Source organism: Leuresthes tenuis, unplaced genomic scaffold, assembly GCF_036924035.1.
Source record: "Leuresthes tenuis unplaced genomic scaffold, fLeuTen1.0.hap1 SCAF_4, whole genome shotgun sequence".
Lineage (NCBI taxonomy): Eukaryota > Metazoa > Chordata > Actinopteri > Atheriniformes > Atherinopsidae > Leuresthes > Leuresthes tenuis.
The window spans coordinates 23,186,481-23,202,509 of NW_027325358.1; the positions used below are offsets into that span (position 1 = coordinate 23,186,481).

General features: G+C 40.7%; 1 protein-coding gene across 2 annotated transcripts in view; it reads left to right on the forward strand.

The window, feature by feature from the left end:
- The window catches only part of pax5 (paired box 5), a 59,681-nt gene extending 46,125 nt beyond the window's left edge, over nt 1–13,556 (forward strand). For both annotated transcript variants that reach the window (XM_072383282.1, XM_072383283.1), the window contains exons 9-11: nt 1,439–1,525; nt 2,218–2,304; nt 4,811–13,556. In XM_072383282.1, the coding sequence (XP_072239383.1) occupies nt 1,439–1,525; nt 2,218–2,304; nt 4,811–4,893 (257 nt within the window). In that variant the 3' untranslated portion in view covers nt 4,894–13,556. The remainder of the gene's footprint in view (nt 1–1,438; nt 1,526–2,217; nt 2,305–4,810) is intronic.
- Nucleotides 13,557–16,029: the final 2,473 nt, after the last annotated feature.

Consider the following 16,029-nt stretch of genomic DNA (forward strand, 5'->3'; position numbering starts at 1 on the left):
CGCAGCTAAACATACACCCACATAAGTGTGCATACTTGCACAAAGAGAACTTGTATACAAACACACACAAACAGTGTCAATGTTTCAATTTCTCTCAGCGAGTTTTCAAAGCTGCCTGAATCCATGAGCTGACTAGAATTATTAAGGGAGATAATCTACAAACTTTGCCTCTCCAGCATGTTTTATCTCAGCACCTCTCGGGCAAATTATCCTCCTTTTTGTTCGCTCTGTCTCATATCATGCCTTCATTAAACAAGCAACTCTCTTCTGCTGTTCTCCTTTCCTCTCTGTCTTTCTGTCTTTCGCTGTGCAGCAGGGGGGCTGACACTCAGAGGGGGTGTAGGAGAGCACTGAGGCAGAACCGACAGAACGAGAGGCAGAGAGGAGGAATGGGTGGAGGGGGGTAGGCTGGAAGGAGGGGGCATCAGGGTCTGTGACTGTCAGCTATGGGAGAGGGATCCCCTGGGAGGACGGATGGTTCAGGAGAAAAGAAAGAGCAAAAGAGTAAAAAAAGGAGAGCAAGTCAGCAGAGGAATGGGGAAAAAAAGATAAGATATGGAGAAGAATGTTGTTTTGATGTGAAGGGTGATGGGCGGGCTGTAGTTGGGCTGGCCAGAGGACAAGTGAGAAAAATAAAGAGAAAAGGGTGAAGGGAGGAGACGGAGGAGAAGACAAGAGGGAAGAGTAGACCCCAGACAGTGGGTAGTAAATGAGGGAGAAAAGCTACACTATCATCCACTGTATGGCAGGGCAGTACAGTCTCGCTGAGCTCTGCAGTTCAGTCACTATAAACTAGTCTGCGTTAAAAACAAGGCAAGGCAAGGCAAATGTATTTATATAGCACAATTCAGCAATAATGCAAGCAGCTTCTCCATGTTTAGTTTGAACTCTGGGGACAGAAAGCAAACCTGTTCTGAATAATCTAAGATGTCAGGAAGGTTCCTAACGTACCAGAAGTTTTGAAATGTTCTTAGGCCCTGCACCATTTAAAGCTTTTTTGATCTTTGTGAGGACTTAAGCAGCAGCACTCTGAATCAGCTGCACCTGTCTAAGGCAAAGGAAATGGTGTCAAATTTCTCCTGCATGTACGCTTTCATTTGTACTGAAACTGGCCCAGGTGTGCTGCTGCACAGTCTTCACAATTCATGTTACAGTGTTTGAGCCAGAAGTAACAAAAAGTTGGCATGGAGAAGAAGAAGAAGAAGCATGCAGAATGTAACAATGTCTGTAAGAACTGTAACAAAGTCCAATTTCCTGCTCGCCATGGTACCGATTTGCCACCAGCTGAATTGTTTGTCAATTTTGCTGGCCTGTGATGTGATAGGTCAACTGAAAAAAGTCCAATCCTGACAAACTGAAAAGGGACATATCATCATCTCGGTTGATGTTCATCAACTCTGTTGTCCCTAAACATGCTCTGTCCTGTGCTTTCTTTCAGGTGGAGATTTTTCCGGAAGTCCATATTCCCATCCGCAGTATTCCACGTACAATGAGTCATGGAGATTTCCAAACCCAAGCCTATTAGGTTGGTGCATCCCATATTGTTGTTGCCACCTCTGGTTACCAGAGTTGGATCAATATATCACTATATGAGTGAAATTCATTTCATTCTGCTTCATTTGCCACATACATTACTTTTCATTCCGTGCAGTACCACACAACAGTGCATCACATGCATGTTAACTGTTCTGTGGAGGGACTTCCCTTAAAATGCAGGCTATTTAATGTGCAAATGCATTTGAAGAAAGGGTGAGGCACACTTACAGTGAGTGAGGAAAGAACAGATCAGGAGACATAATTTAGGGATTTTGTTGTACAGGTCTTGGGGGGGGGGGTACCGTCTTTGATCACATGTAGTTTTATGTTGGATGCAGTGACTCTCATATTGTAAACCAACAACACTGTACATGGTTACAAAATACTTGTATTTCATTTACTATATCAATCCTCATCCCAGTTATTATACATGCATAGACACCACTGCCAGTATTCATATCCCTGCATCAGTGTTTAAAAGGAGACATTAACATTCAGCATCTAAATTATTATCTTGGGAGCCATTTCAAGGGTCACGTTTAAAGATGAGACAGTCAGGGGGTGATGGCATAAAAGGTCAAAGTTAAGATAGGTCAGGTTGTGATGACCTGTAGTATACCTCCTCCCATTCTTCTCCTCACCTCTCCTTTTCCCTCCTTCCCTCCATCCCTCTGTCCTCAGTGTTTCAACAGGATTATGGGTCTCTCCTGGGCACGGAGATCGGCTGCTCGTCCAGTCTCTTCACCAGCCAGGCAGGACAGATGCAAGGTAGGTGGAGAAGGGAAGAGAGTCAAATGTGAGGGTCTGGTACACGTGCAGACAGAGGATGGGGAAGAAATGAAGAGGACATGGAGCTTTAGTTTGATAACGGATAAATGGACACATAATGTGGATACAAGATGCACATTAGGAGAGACTGAAAGGTTTAAGATTGATGGTAGGGGAAAAAAGAAAGGCAGGGAGGGATATAGGAAGAGGAGAGAAAATAAGAAAGGGGAGTTTTAAAAAAGAGGCAAAAGGGGAGAGAGGGCATCTGAAGTCTTGAGTGAGACTAAAGAGTTTGTCAGGTTGGTTTAATGCCTCACTTCCCCAAAGAGGCTCCTTAGATTACCTGGACTGTGGACAGACATAACCTGTCAGCACACAGCTAGTCTGATTGATGGAAGTGACAGAGACAGGTGTGTGTGTAAGTGTTTTTTTTCTACTGTGTGTGAGTGTGGGTTTCTGTATGTCTTCGGGGTTACGGTATTGAATTGACCTCCTCCCTAGGGAGAGAATAGACTCAAGGGATCAGTGGTGCTAGAGCTGTACTGAGTGTGTCAACTTAGACAGTCACTTAGATGGTGTCTGTGTGTGTGTGTGTGTGTGTGTGTATGAGAGAGAGAGAGAGAGAGAGAGAGAGAGAGTATACTGAGCCCTTTCCATTGGTTACAAATGAAAGGGAGACTTTTTTCTGCCATTAGCTTCATCAGGCCATGTCATCTCATCCTTTCCTTTCACTACTCACATTCACAGTAAAATATAATCTTGACAGGAAATTGAAGCAGCTCATTTCACATTTACACTGTATTTTAACAGAGAATTCAGATTTTTTACAACCTGCGACACATTTTTTTTTGTCATTTTAACCATCATTCCTATCTGTAATAGAAATAACTCTTAAAGTTAATTGCTGAGATCAGTGAACAAGATGACATTACAACTGTAGCTGGTTGAGAAAAGAAACGAGAAGTAGACTGTCATATAAGTTTTAAACTAATTTCCAGATTAGTCGAACGTACTTAGAGGACATTGTACTTTTCATGACCCGTGGGGGATTATTTCCCATATTTCAGTAGTACTTAGAACCAAATTGTGATCTGAAGGTGCTCATTGATAACATTTAAATATATGGATTAAATGACTGTGTTTCATGTCCCCAAATTTCTTGAGAAAAACGGGATATAAGAACCATTTCGTTAAAAGCTAAAGTTTCCAATAAATCCACAGTATGCCTTTTGCCTAGCCCAAGGCAGCAAACACACACATTTACAGTAGCTGGTGAACATACTGAAGTATTTAATGTTCCAGTGTGTGACATTTAGGGTGATCTATTGGCAAAAAAGCAATACATCTACTAACAACTGCAATTTCATCAGTATAAAATTGCATAAAGAACTTTGTGTTTTTGTCACTGTAGAATGAGCAGGTAGCCATAATGCAGAGCCATGTTGCAGCAGTAGCACAGAGGGGACAGTACAAAGTGATGGCTATTTATGCCAGTGTAGTTTAGGATTAAGTGAGGGGATTTGCATTGACATGAGTGCTAATGTTGCTCTGAATTTTCATTAACATTTACCATTATTTCTACCTTATGTGAGTCACATGTGCGCAAAAGAGCAGTTTGCAACAGAACTGCACAGCTAAAGGCAGAAAACCATCAAAACCAGATGTAAATTAATACAGCTCACAACTCATTCGAAGTGATACTTAGAATGTTCTGCTCTTCTGTTTTGTGTTTTTTTTTTATGTGAATTGCTGCCAATATGCTGCAGTTTTATTACATTATGAATAAATGGAGAGGATATTATTTCTGGCTAACTATGCTGAGATCAGGAATGGACTTTCTCCACTTGCAGTGCAAGCCCACATACGTTTAAAGGGTGCTCCTTGCTTTCATATAATGTAGTACAGATATCAGACCATATGTTTTCAAACTTTTATGCTTGCATCTGCTACTCACTTCAGACAGTGACTAACGGCAGGTTCTGACATAACAAAATAACAATGATTGATAATTTCATTAAACTTCAAGGCCCCATCAGTGTGACTTTTTTTTAAGAAAAAGAATACAGTTAGAAGAAAACCCTTCCCTCTCCCTCCCACCCTCAAACAAGAGCTTTTCAGCACCTACCTACCTATTTATTCATTACCTATTTATTATATAAATCATGAATGATAGAGCAGCAACTATCATTTTAAAATATTGGTCAAATTTCAGCCATGTTAACAACTATTAATTATTGCCCCAAAGTTATTAAGTAAACTACCAACAATTGATTATGCAAATACAGTTTATACAATACAATTTAAAGATTGAAATTAAAAAAGAAAACATTTTTAGGTATGCAGAACTTGGGGTGATCTCCAATGGCTGTCAAGAGAGCCCAAAATGCTGGTCCCAAAGCACTTCACACATATAACTATCATGTTATGAATTGCTCTAAACATAAATAGAATAATATTACACTTTAAAAAACATTTGCTGAAACTTATGTTTGTGTTGTCTTCGCAGGGTCACCATATTATTATAGCGCAACATCAAGGGGGGCAGGCCCTGCTGCCACTGCAACAGCCTCAGCCTATGATCGTCATTGACCCCTTCTGAAGAGAAAGGAAGAGGATGATGAGCAGGAGATAAGGGAGGGAGGGATGGATAGCACCAGCGCCGCTCAGTGAAAACTTGCCTACACGCAGACTACGACGCAGAGAAGATTCCAATTTTTTGACGTCAGTGAAGTTTGCATTTTCTTTGGCTCTTAAACCAACAAACACAATCCTTGATTACAGCTCAGTACTGTCAGAGTATATCTTACACTGAGGATATAGGACTTATTTTGTCAACAGGTACATATGATAATACCTATCTTGTTTTAAACTAGTCATACATAAACCTGAGAGGTCTTATGGATTATGTGTGCACCATTGAGACCATATTGTGATCGTCCAAGTAAAATGTTGTGTTAGCAAGGTGTGCATATTTTCAAGCTGATTAGAACTAAATCAGTTTTTCAGGCAGTATTTTTATGACTTGACATCAATCAATTTTCTATGCCATTCTACAGTGGAGTAAAAGACAATCCAATCCTTCTAAATTTGAAAGACCAAAATCAGCCATTTCTTTATTCTATTCTCTTTGCTGTAGATTCAACACATTTTCATCTGGGATTACAATGTCTATAAACAAATGTTCGCTATGCCCCTCCCCATTTGTTACTTTTGTAACTGTTAAATTTTCCATTCTTGCTGAACACATATTCAGTAAATATCTGATCATTTTTAAAGGAAACAAATATTTTATTTCAGACTGAGGAAGACAAATGTAGCTTAGCAAATGCATGTGAAACAAAGATGTACAAAAATCTAAAAAAGATAAAGCTACAAACTCTGTTTGCATTTATCCAGACTTTAGGAAATCAGGTGATGTCGTATAAAGAGGGATAAAGTCCATGTCGATGGCAGATTTTAATGGATGAATGGTAGGACGTGGGTTTTTGTCCCAAGTTAAATCAAAGGTCACTGTTTACTTATTGTATTATCATTTCTTTAATTTTCAGTTGTTGCTTGCTAAAGTTTGAAAGGTTTAAAGGGCCTAACCAAAGTATTGGAGCTGAAGCAGACAAAGAGCTAATCAGTCTTCTGGATAACCTGCGTGTGGCAGATATACTCTGCCAAAGCCCTGTCAGGACAGTGTAGCCTGACTTTGCTCAGAATCATGGTCCTTACTGGAGGAGGACAGCAAACACAGTTCATGTGACAGGGACAGATGGAACTCAGATAGGACCTTAGGCAAGAATGCCAGGTTTGGACAGAGGACAACACCTGACTCGTTGGGAGACTGAGATTGCACGAAGAGCATGATCTGCTGGGCTAAAACCAAGTAAGGATCTGTGTGGTGAGCTCTACACCAAAAAAAAAAGAACAGAAGGATTAGGCAGCCTTAGTGGATAGTGCAAGAGCTTCCTGCATATTCCCCACAACAAACCGTAGCAAACCTAAGCCCAGGAGCCATCACTATGCTATCTGTCCTGACAATGACATAGAAGCCTTTCACCTTTGGCATTGAATTACAGTGTGCAAGGATTAGTGCTCTTAACTCCAGGACATTTATGTGCTTGGTCACCCAGTGGACAGTCCAGTGTCCATTGATGCCACAGCCTTTGTGACTCCGCTTGTGGGGATGCATCTGTGAAGACCAGTTGGCAAAAGACAATTGGTCCCAGAGCATGCTCCCTGTTCCACCACCAACATGCCAGAGAAACCAAGTTTTGGTCTGGTGGGATCCACGTGGAGACAGGGTCAACTGGTCAGGTGCCTCCAAACAGGCTGCATGTGCTGGGGGGCAAGAGGGGCTCTGCACCATAGCAGCCATGAAACCTATGAGATGAGGGGAAGAGTCCCCAGTCAACCCAGAAGGTCAGCTGAAAGCGTGTGTGACACAGGTTTGAAAGCCTGCAGCCTTTCTGGGCTCAGAGGGACAGTCACTGCCCTCGAGTCCAGAACCATACCCAAAAATATTGTCACACAGCAGGACCGGAGCTTGCTCTTTTGGAGACCCAGGCCTTGAATGTGCTCTAAGAACAAAGCTATATGATGGTGGCATTGCTCCTCTAAGACAATATGGACCAGGCAGTCATCGAGATAATTCAAGATCCAGGGCCCACATTGCTCATAGGTGTAAGTAAATCCATCCATGCAGCAGGTCCAGGGAACCAGAGATATCCCAAAAGGCGGAACCAGGAACTCAGATATTCTGCCTTCAAAACTGGTCGTCAGAAAATGGCAGTGCCCCTACCAGATGGGTTCTTGAGGATGATTGTGGCAAACCAGTCTCCTACAGTGATGTTTTGTCTCACTTTGGGAACTGTTGACATTTTGCACCACTTGTTGAGACCCCTGAGGTCCAGAACGGGTGAAAGTCCACCATCCCGGTTGGGAACCAAAAGAGAATTCCCAGTTTTGGACAGTTATGTGGACAGTTATAGGGACAATATCCGCGCATGCACCTCCTTTACAGAGGAGTGGTCATACTCGTTACTGGTGTTCTCTGAAAAACTGTAGGCGATAACCATAGGTAATAGTAAAAGGGATCCATGAGTACACCTCAATACCCAACCAGGGATACCAGTTAGCTTCAGAGGAGAACCCATGGGCGGCCTCCACCACAACCCACAGCCATAAGGGGAAGATGGCTGACAAGGCATCCAGAATTGTGAGGAAGGAGTGGTTTGGTTTAAGGACCTACTTTGAAAGCTGATCCTTATCCTCCCCTTCCTTGCCAATGGCCAGTGCTCCTATTAATAGCCTTCAACTGGGGCCCGAGTTCCTGTTCCTCCATAGCAGCAACTTTCATATGTTATGTAAAAAAAATAAAATAACATGGTTATTTCATTGAATAGATTAGATAAAGGTGGTATAAACTGACATTTTTAATCTCTAATATGCACATTGTATGCTTCTCCAATACTTGCAGCCAGACTAGTATTGGAGATTGGCCTTGATTTGTTCAACTCTGCTCCCAGCAAATAAAAGAAGCTTGGCTTTAATTTTAGGAAATACTGTAATTATGGCTGTAATGATATGATTGAATCATTCCTGTTTAGGGGTGGGGTTTAGCGAACAGTTTTAGTGGTTGAAACCAGAGTTATGGGAAACACTGTAGTTATTCCCAAATAAGGAAAACTGTACCCTCACATCATGGATATATTAATGAGAACTGGATAACTGATGCCAAAGATGGCACCCGCTCACTTGACAAGAAATTGTTTAACTAGCGAGCCAAAAATATTTTTTGCATATATGGGTTTGCCACTGTCCATAAACAATAGTGTTTTCATCCAGTGGACCTCCATACATTTTTAATGATGTAACCAAAATAAAACTTATTTCCTAAGGCACTGGGGAGACTTTATTATCTATAAATTCATAAAAACCACAGACCTTGTTTGGAGTTTGAGCGGTCTTGTCAACACTTTGAAAGGTAACATGTTTATTTTTGGTTTATAGGAGGGCTGCAGGGGATTTTTAGTTGCAATACTGCAGATTATAACTTGGAAAAAGTAAACAGCAAGCCTGAGTGATGGCTCTGTTCCCAGCTCTCTTAATACATCCATGCCTCACATGCACACTTTCATTTAAAGTGGTTGTAATGCCACAAACTAAAATACAGGCCTTTTAGTAAAGCACAGCCTAAAATCTGAGCCCTCCACTGTAAAATTACAGGAAAAAAATAAACAGTTTATACATTCATGTCAGACCAAAAGCTATTCTACCAGGTTGTGTTACTGTGCAGGAAGGTGCTATCCTACCTCCCCAGCCAAGATTTAGTAGTCCTGATTAAGATCTATTTATAATGGAGGAGACGCAAAGTAATATATTAAGAAAAGTTTCTGCACTGCAGTCTGTGATGAGGGTGAATGCCTGTAATGATTTATGATAGTGACATGCTGTTGTGCTAGAATAGTGATGATATGATAATGACGATGCAGTGAAATACGCAACCTGAAGAACTTTCATTATAAGAAGAAATCTTTGTTTATAAATGTGATCAGATTGTGATTTTCCTGTTTATAGTTTGTTGCCTGGTATCAGTCGACACAGGTGCCACTTAATAAGATGCCATTTTTATCCACCTCCTGAATGATCAGATGAAGAACCAGGAACAAGTGGCACCCTCTCGCTCTATCTCTCTTTCTCTTACTCTTCCTTTTTCTCTCTTGAAACTCCCCAAAGAAGGCCCCCACCAGTGGATCGGCTGACAAAAGCACAAAGAGACTCAATCATCGTTCTAAAGGCGCCATTTTTGACTTGTTTCAGAACCATGTTCCTCTTCTCCCCTTTTTGAGTGCTTGTCCTTGTGCTGTTTGACTTGACTTCCTGAAATAATTCCTATAAAACATTGCTTTTGTGAAAAAATTATGGGTAAGTTTTTTTTTTTTTTTAAAGTGTTCTTGTCTCCTACATCAGTTCTGCGCTGTGACAATGTTTGACCAGGGTTGAGGCCTTACCCATCATATTCAGAGTAGGACAGATTTGCCTTTCAGTGTGTTATCCCTCCGAAATGTCAGAGGGCCCCACTATCTTGATCTTGTGAGAGGGCAATGTCTTCCTTAACCCATATGTAGATTATTGTTTTCATTATGTACACACAAGACTCAGTCAGTAATCAGTGAGAGAGATGAGAAGTTCCAATGTCAATGGCGCATTCAGTTTTTCACATTTGAATTTAGTGTTGGACTTTTCTTTACGATAAAAAGACTAAAGGTGCGTGCTGTTCTCTTAGTCATTGTCTGAGAGTGTTTACACATTTTTTGTTTTCTTTCTTCGTTTTGGGTGACTGACTGTAGCGCATCATTGCTACTGTGTAGTTTTTATTAGCACCAAATCTGCAATGTGAAAAATAAAATATAGCTATATAAAACATAACTATGAACACTGAAAAAAGCTGTTAGTTTCTCAATCTTTGTTGTATCTTGTTTTTTTTCAAATAGTAATAGAGTTGATCCTTTTACATTTGTAGACCTTAAAAGTTGTGCATACACAACTCTAAAGAAGATTCTTATGATGGCCCACCAGCCGAGCTGCCAGTGTGCAACTTAGCGGGAGCCTTTCCTTCCTTCTATCTTTTTCTCTTGATCCTTCAAAGGCATTATTGAACCTGAACCACACCAGCTGAAAACAAGGACAGTGCCTTTAGTTTTATATGTCAACATCCCCCTCACTGACCGTGAGTCACTAAAACAAGATTCAGCATCCCTCCCTGCCAGTCTTACAAAACTCGGATTGCCTGCCCAGCCAAACACAGGGTTGTAGATTGTGTAAAGCTTCTCACAAACAGTAATTTCAGCACCAGGTCAGACAGTAGTTTCCACAATGCATCAACAGAAGCATTGCAGCTTTGATAACAGGACCTACATCTGATCTACTGCCATCACAGTCCTGAAGTCCATGAATTTGGATTTTTCAGTCGCAGATATGCAGAACTACTTGTCACTCGTCAGCTTTAGAGATGCTCATGACTTCACCTGGAAGTCACAAGATGTATAAATGAGATTATTAATTCAATCTTAAGCATTCTTATTGCTCTGTTAGAATCTGTTACTTGGACATGGACAAGTATGTTTTGATGTGATGCGCTAGGTCTTTGAACATGGATACCTCATAGAGTTCCAAATATGGTGAGCGCTGGTTCATAGGCTGGGCTGAGGTATGCCAAGCACAGTGTAATAGCCTTCAGCTTGAGTTTGTCGCCTTCACATCAATCATGTGGATCCTTGCAGACTTGAGCAAATAACGAAATTCAGGTCACTTGGACTCACATGAACAGATTTATAACCGTTCATCCCAGATCACTTCTGTTTTAACCTTACATTTATGGTCATGTTCAGGACAAGTTATCAAAATATAATGTTCTGGAGGAAGTTGAGGATATAAATACAGATGCATCCACTTAGAATAGCCTGCTGGTCCATGCATGGGCTATTCGCCTCCCAGCTGATTGTGTGCTAAATCCTGGAGAAAGAGGGGGCCTTCCAGTGGATGGAAGGTGGCTGGAAATTGAAAGGTAATTGGCTGGGATAGGTAATTCTGAGTGGCAGCATCTTCATGCAATTAGTACATTGATGCATTAACACAAGAACTCAGGATGTGAACTTGTTTCAACAGCTATCTGACATTATTTTCTATCTTTAAAGTAAAAGGATCAGTTGATGGGAAGATAGGTGTCCTCCCATCAACTGAGTGTATATTTCCTTCATGTGACAAGTGAATCTGTGATCGAAAGATTCAAATTCAAGAGGATATCCATGCAGGGCCACGATATGTGGGTCACGTATCTCACTAAAAAGAGGCACAAAATATAGCAAAAAAGCCAAGACAGTGATGACCTACTGCCTAACCAGGGCATTTTATAAATTAAACAACCCATTCCCACGACAAAGCAAACACATTCGTACTCACACACACACACACACACACACACTCATCTGTAAATGCAACTGGTATTGACTGTAAATCTTTCTCGTTGAAGGGTTAAATCCAGTCAGGCTTGCTGTATCCACTTGCTTGCAAAGCAGCAACATCAAACAGGCCAAACTCAGTACTTATTATCCAGTAAAGCCAAGAATATGAAAGTTAACAGGACAATTTGTTAGCTATCATCTCATAGCGACACAGCTTGCCTTGCCATCACGTTGACTGAAATGGTTACCATGGGGAGAGAATGGATTCTCACTGGCGAGCAGTTTTTTCGACTGGTTGCTGTGACATTGACTACTGGGATGATGGGGGACTTGTCATTGCGGGTGGTACTGTAGAAGGCATGGCAGGCAGAGGCCACACACACATGCTAAAATAAATATTAGTACAGACACACATTCCTTCCCTCCTTTTGTCCTTTGCAAAGTGGTGATCGCCCCTCCTCTCATGCCCCTGTGGTCCCCAGGGGAGACCAGACCTGCTGTGCCATCAGAAGCTCATCCCATCTTTTCGCTCCCCCTCCCTCAGCCCTAATCTCATCATATCTCACTCGTCTTCCCTCCTTCTCTCCACTTGCCCACACCCTCCCACCCCTATAGGACCGCCACACCACCAGGATTAGGAATATTAAAACTATTCTGTTGATTCCAGGCCTGTGACCTTCCCGAAAAAATTACCCCCCCCCATTTCTTCAAGCCTCCCTGTTAATCCTCTCCTTCCCTTACTTTTCTCTATGACTATTCAGACGTGATACTCACTGCCCTGTCAGGAATCATGCATAGGAATGAAGAGGGGTTTGTTTTTTTGTTTTTTTTGGGGGGGGCAAAAACAGTCAACAAGATTGCATGTCATAAACCAGTTTCCTTTCATGTAGTTACAGAGCATTTTAAAAGACCAAGAAACGCCTGTTTAGGATGGAACAAAAACATTTCATTCCCAGCACTTCCACAGTTGCTTTCCATGAATTTCGATCCCAACTCCAAGTCAAATAGGAAACAGAAATAAATGCAAATCAGTTTTTTTCCCCTTTATTATTATTTCCTACCAAGTGTGCACTGCCTGACTGTATCTCAATATGAATCCATGAAGATGGCTACTGCCTTCCTAAACCTGAGGGGAATTCAGCATCACATCTTGACAGCAATTAGTGGCACAATCTGTTTCATGCTTGCCGATATAACTAGGCTGGACAGATCTCATGCTGAAGTGTTACAGTGTTCTGTACATCTTAATATTATTCAACTGTGGAAGAGGGGTAATACACAATACTCAGCCTACAAAAATCGACTGTGCTTTTTTAAGCAGAAGTTTCAATCAAAAAAAGAAAAAAAGCTATATAGATAACATGATTTTTCACCTTACTGTGGCCTTTCGTGTAACAATCTGGAGTTCGTTTGTGTCCATGGCTTCCTATCTGGGGTGTTGAAGAGATATTTATATCTGTGACATTTTGGTAAAAAAAATTCAAACAAAACAAACAAACAAAAAAAAAGAGAACAAACAAAAGACAGAAAGAAATACATTTTGCAAAAATAGACGAATTCGGTTTTAACAGTTCCGCTTGTTCTTTTCGTCCAAATCCAATCACGACAGAAAGAAAACATATCTGTAACATTCACCAAAGCCTGGGATGCCTGTTTTAAATAACAGATTCTTGTACAAAAACGTTTAAAATAGCAGAAAAGACTTACAGATACAAACAGAAAATGAAGATAAGTAATGCCTTCTAATATTCTGGAGGGGCCGATTAAAAAAAACAAAAAAAGATAAAGAAATGCTTCTTTAAGAAAATGTGTATGTTTTTTATTCAATTTTCTAGTAGTTGCAAACAAAAGTTGGTGTTTTTTCTCTTTGTGTGTTGTGTGTTGTCTTAATATTTGAATGTATTTTACTGCAGTGCGAATTTGCCAAAGATATCATATCACCTGATTTCTCTTCTTTTATCTTTTATTCTTTTTCCCCCCCTGACCTGTGATTGGTTTTGTTCAGAAAACTGGAAATAAATGGTGAATTTGATATTATGCTTATTTTCTATATTTCTATTGTTAATATTATTGTTATTTTATTTCCTGCCATTGAGTTTATGGTGAAATTTTAAATTGCAGTTTGCTTGATGCATCTCTTCATACTTGGTCTGTGTACCTGTCCATCTGTCCACCTGAGTGACTGTTGTTGGTGAATTATTCCATTTATGTACCTGTAATGTGAAACTAAGAAGTAATTATTTGTAAATATTTGCCATAATTTTATTGGTCCTTCAGAATAAACATAATTTTTGAAGTTAAGATGCTCTGTGTGAGTTCTCAGCGCACATTTAAATGTTTTTCAATAAATCACATCCTGTTCTTATGTGAACACGTTCATGCCAACAACAGAGCTGCTGGTTGTTTCGATCTAACATGTGACCCCCACAGCGCTTGTTTCATCCTGAGGACAAACATCTCATCTCACTCCCTCCCTTTTCTCACCACACCAATCTGAGTGAATGGAGTGTCCCTGTGCTGCAGTCTTGGCTGCTGGCCGAGTCCAGGAGAGGGCAGAGGTGTGTATGTGTGTGTGTGTGTGTGTGTGTGTGTGTGAGTGTCTGTTGAGGTAAGAAGGAGGAGGAAGGGGGAGAAGGGTGATAATAGGACACAAGCTACGACATGGCAACAACATGCCACACACACAGAAAACAGCACATACCCAGCTTGAGACATAGGCTAGTCTGTCCGCAGATTGGGTGACTGCCCAGGACACCAGAATGGAAAACAGAACATGTTTGTGTGTGTGTATGTGCGTGTGTGTGTATGAGACTTTGTTTTGGTTCCTTGCCAACAAAAAGCAAACCAGTAAGACTGTGGAAGAATGCATCATAGGGTAAAGGATTAAGACAACAGGAAGTGAATATTCACCGTTATTCCTGCCATCAAGGCTAGAACAACCTACTGGGGAGCTCGAGGGCAAAAAGGAGCAGTGGACTCCTAATGGGTGCTTCCACGTGTGTTTTTCTAGCCCTTTATGTTTTTCTCAGAGCCCTTGGGACCAACCAGTACTTATGAAGCCCCTGAGGGTTTTTATTTCTGTACCACTTCTGGGTTTCCCCATAGTAACTTTTCTGTTACTCCACAGGCCCTGACAGTGTTTTTAAATCCCCTTGATCCAAATGAGCAGTTAGTGTGTTGCTCCAGCCCTTTTACAATACATTATCAGTTTGGGGAAGTACTACAGATAGAGGCGTGAATGAATAGCTGTATTGCACCTACTCCTTGCAGCCTCTGTTTTAATCAGCACAGAAAGTTTTGTGAATGCTTTGGACATACTTTAACAGAGGTATTGTGGGTTGGAATTATCTCCTTTCTTTCATAAATGATGCTCCAGTGTTTCCTCTGCTGATGAATATAATAAGGCATTGAAGTTCCTACCCTTAGCATTTAGAACCTGGCTTCCACTTAGATACTTCTGATCATTTAATTCAGTGAATTATTTATGGATTTTGGCGCTTCATCGTCTGTTATGAAATCGGTTGCTGGCATTGCTAATGAACCAATCAGGTTTCGATCAGTGCCTAGTTTAATTTCTGGACTGATGACCCCGCCCCCTTTTAGGAAGCCCCTGAGTAAAATGGCAGAGTTGGGCTCAAAATGATAATGAAAAGCACTGCTTTGGTTTGGTGCAAAGAACCCTTGCTTATGTCCTTTTATCACTGGACTCACTAGATCATACTTTAAAATGGGAAAGGAGATGATGTCATACAATTTTTTTGCAGCATCAGCAGTCATAGCGGACTCAACAGTTTTTAATCATACTAACAGAGGCTGTTTTAGTTAAACATGGGTACACCCGAGTGAGTGTGAGCTATCATTATCAGTGCAACTTATATTTGTTATATTATTTGATAATAATATATATCAATATATATAATATTAAAATATGCCATCGGTTTCAACCGGAATGGATCTCAGTTTCAAAATGCAAAGTTCAACAAATGATAGAGAAAAAAACAAAGGAAATTATGTGTACAATGTTTATTTATCAGTATATTTAATCTGATTTTGTTTTGTGATGTGGAATCCTGAAAATTTTGTTTACCCCTTAAATGAAACATTTAGCAGATAATGCATGGCATTATAAAATTAATAGCAACTTGCTCTTCAAAGTTGTAGGAAACTGTTTGATGGGATCTTCATTTTGCATAGTTTTAACAGGAAGGATGTCTACAACACATTTGGCCATATTATTCATTGGAAACTATGTTAGTCTGTTATCCAAGCTGTCAGATCAAAGTCTGCCAGCTAAAGAATGTAGTTAGTTAGGAAACAGTGCAACAGCCTTTGCCCTCTTTACTCTCCTCCAATTGCTTCCGATTACATAATATGACTAACTACTGACATGTTCTACTTCTCCTTCTCCTCAATTTCATCTTCCTCCTTCCCTGGCTTCCTATACAACAGCAGAAGATAGATAACAGCGGTACTTATGGAGGCCAAGAAGTCAGGCAAATTAACGTCAGTCAGCGTTGTATATTTTGGCCCAGAGCCCCTGTAGGGAGGAGGTGTGGGGCCAACTGAATATAATTGGGCCTCAGATGATTAGTGAAGAGGGCCTCATGTAGGAAAGAGACTGGAGAAGAGGAGAAGAGATACTGAAGAGGTATCAGGAATGAGAGAACAAGATATCTGATTCAAACTGTGTGACAGTCTGTGATTTAAAAAAATGAAGGCAGGGAGAATCTGAAAAAAGTAGATACAAAGGATGGAGCAAGGTAGGTTGATACAT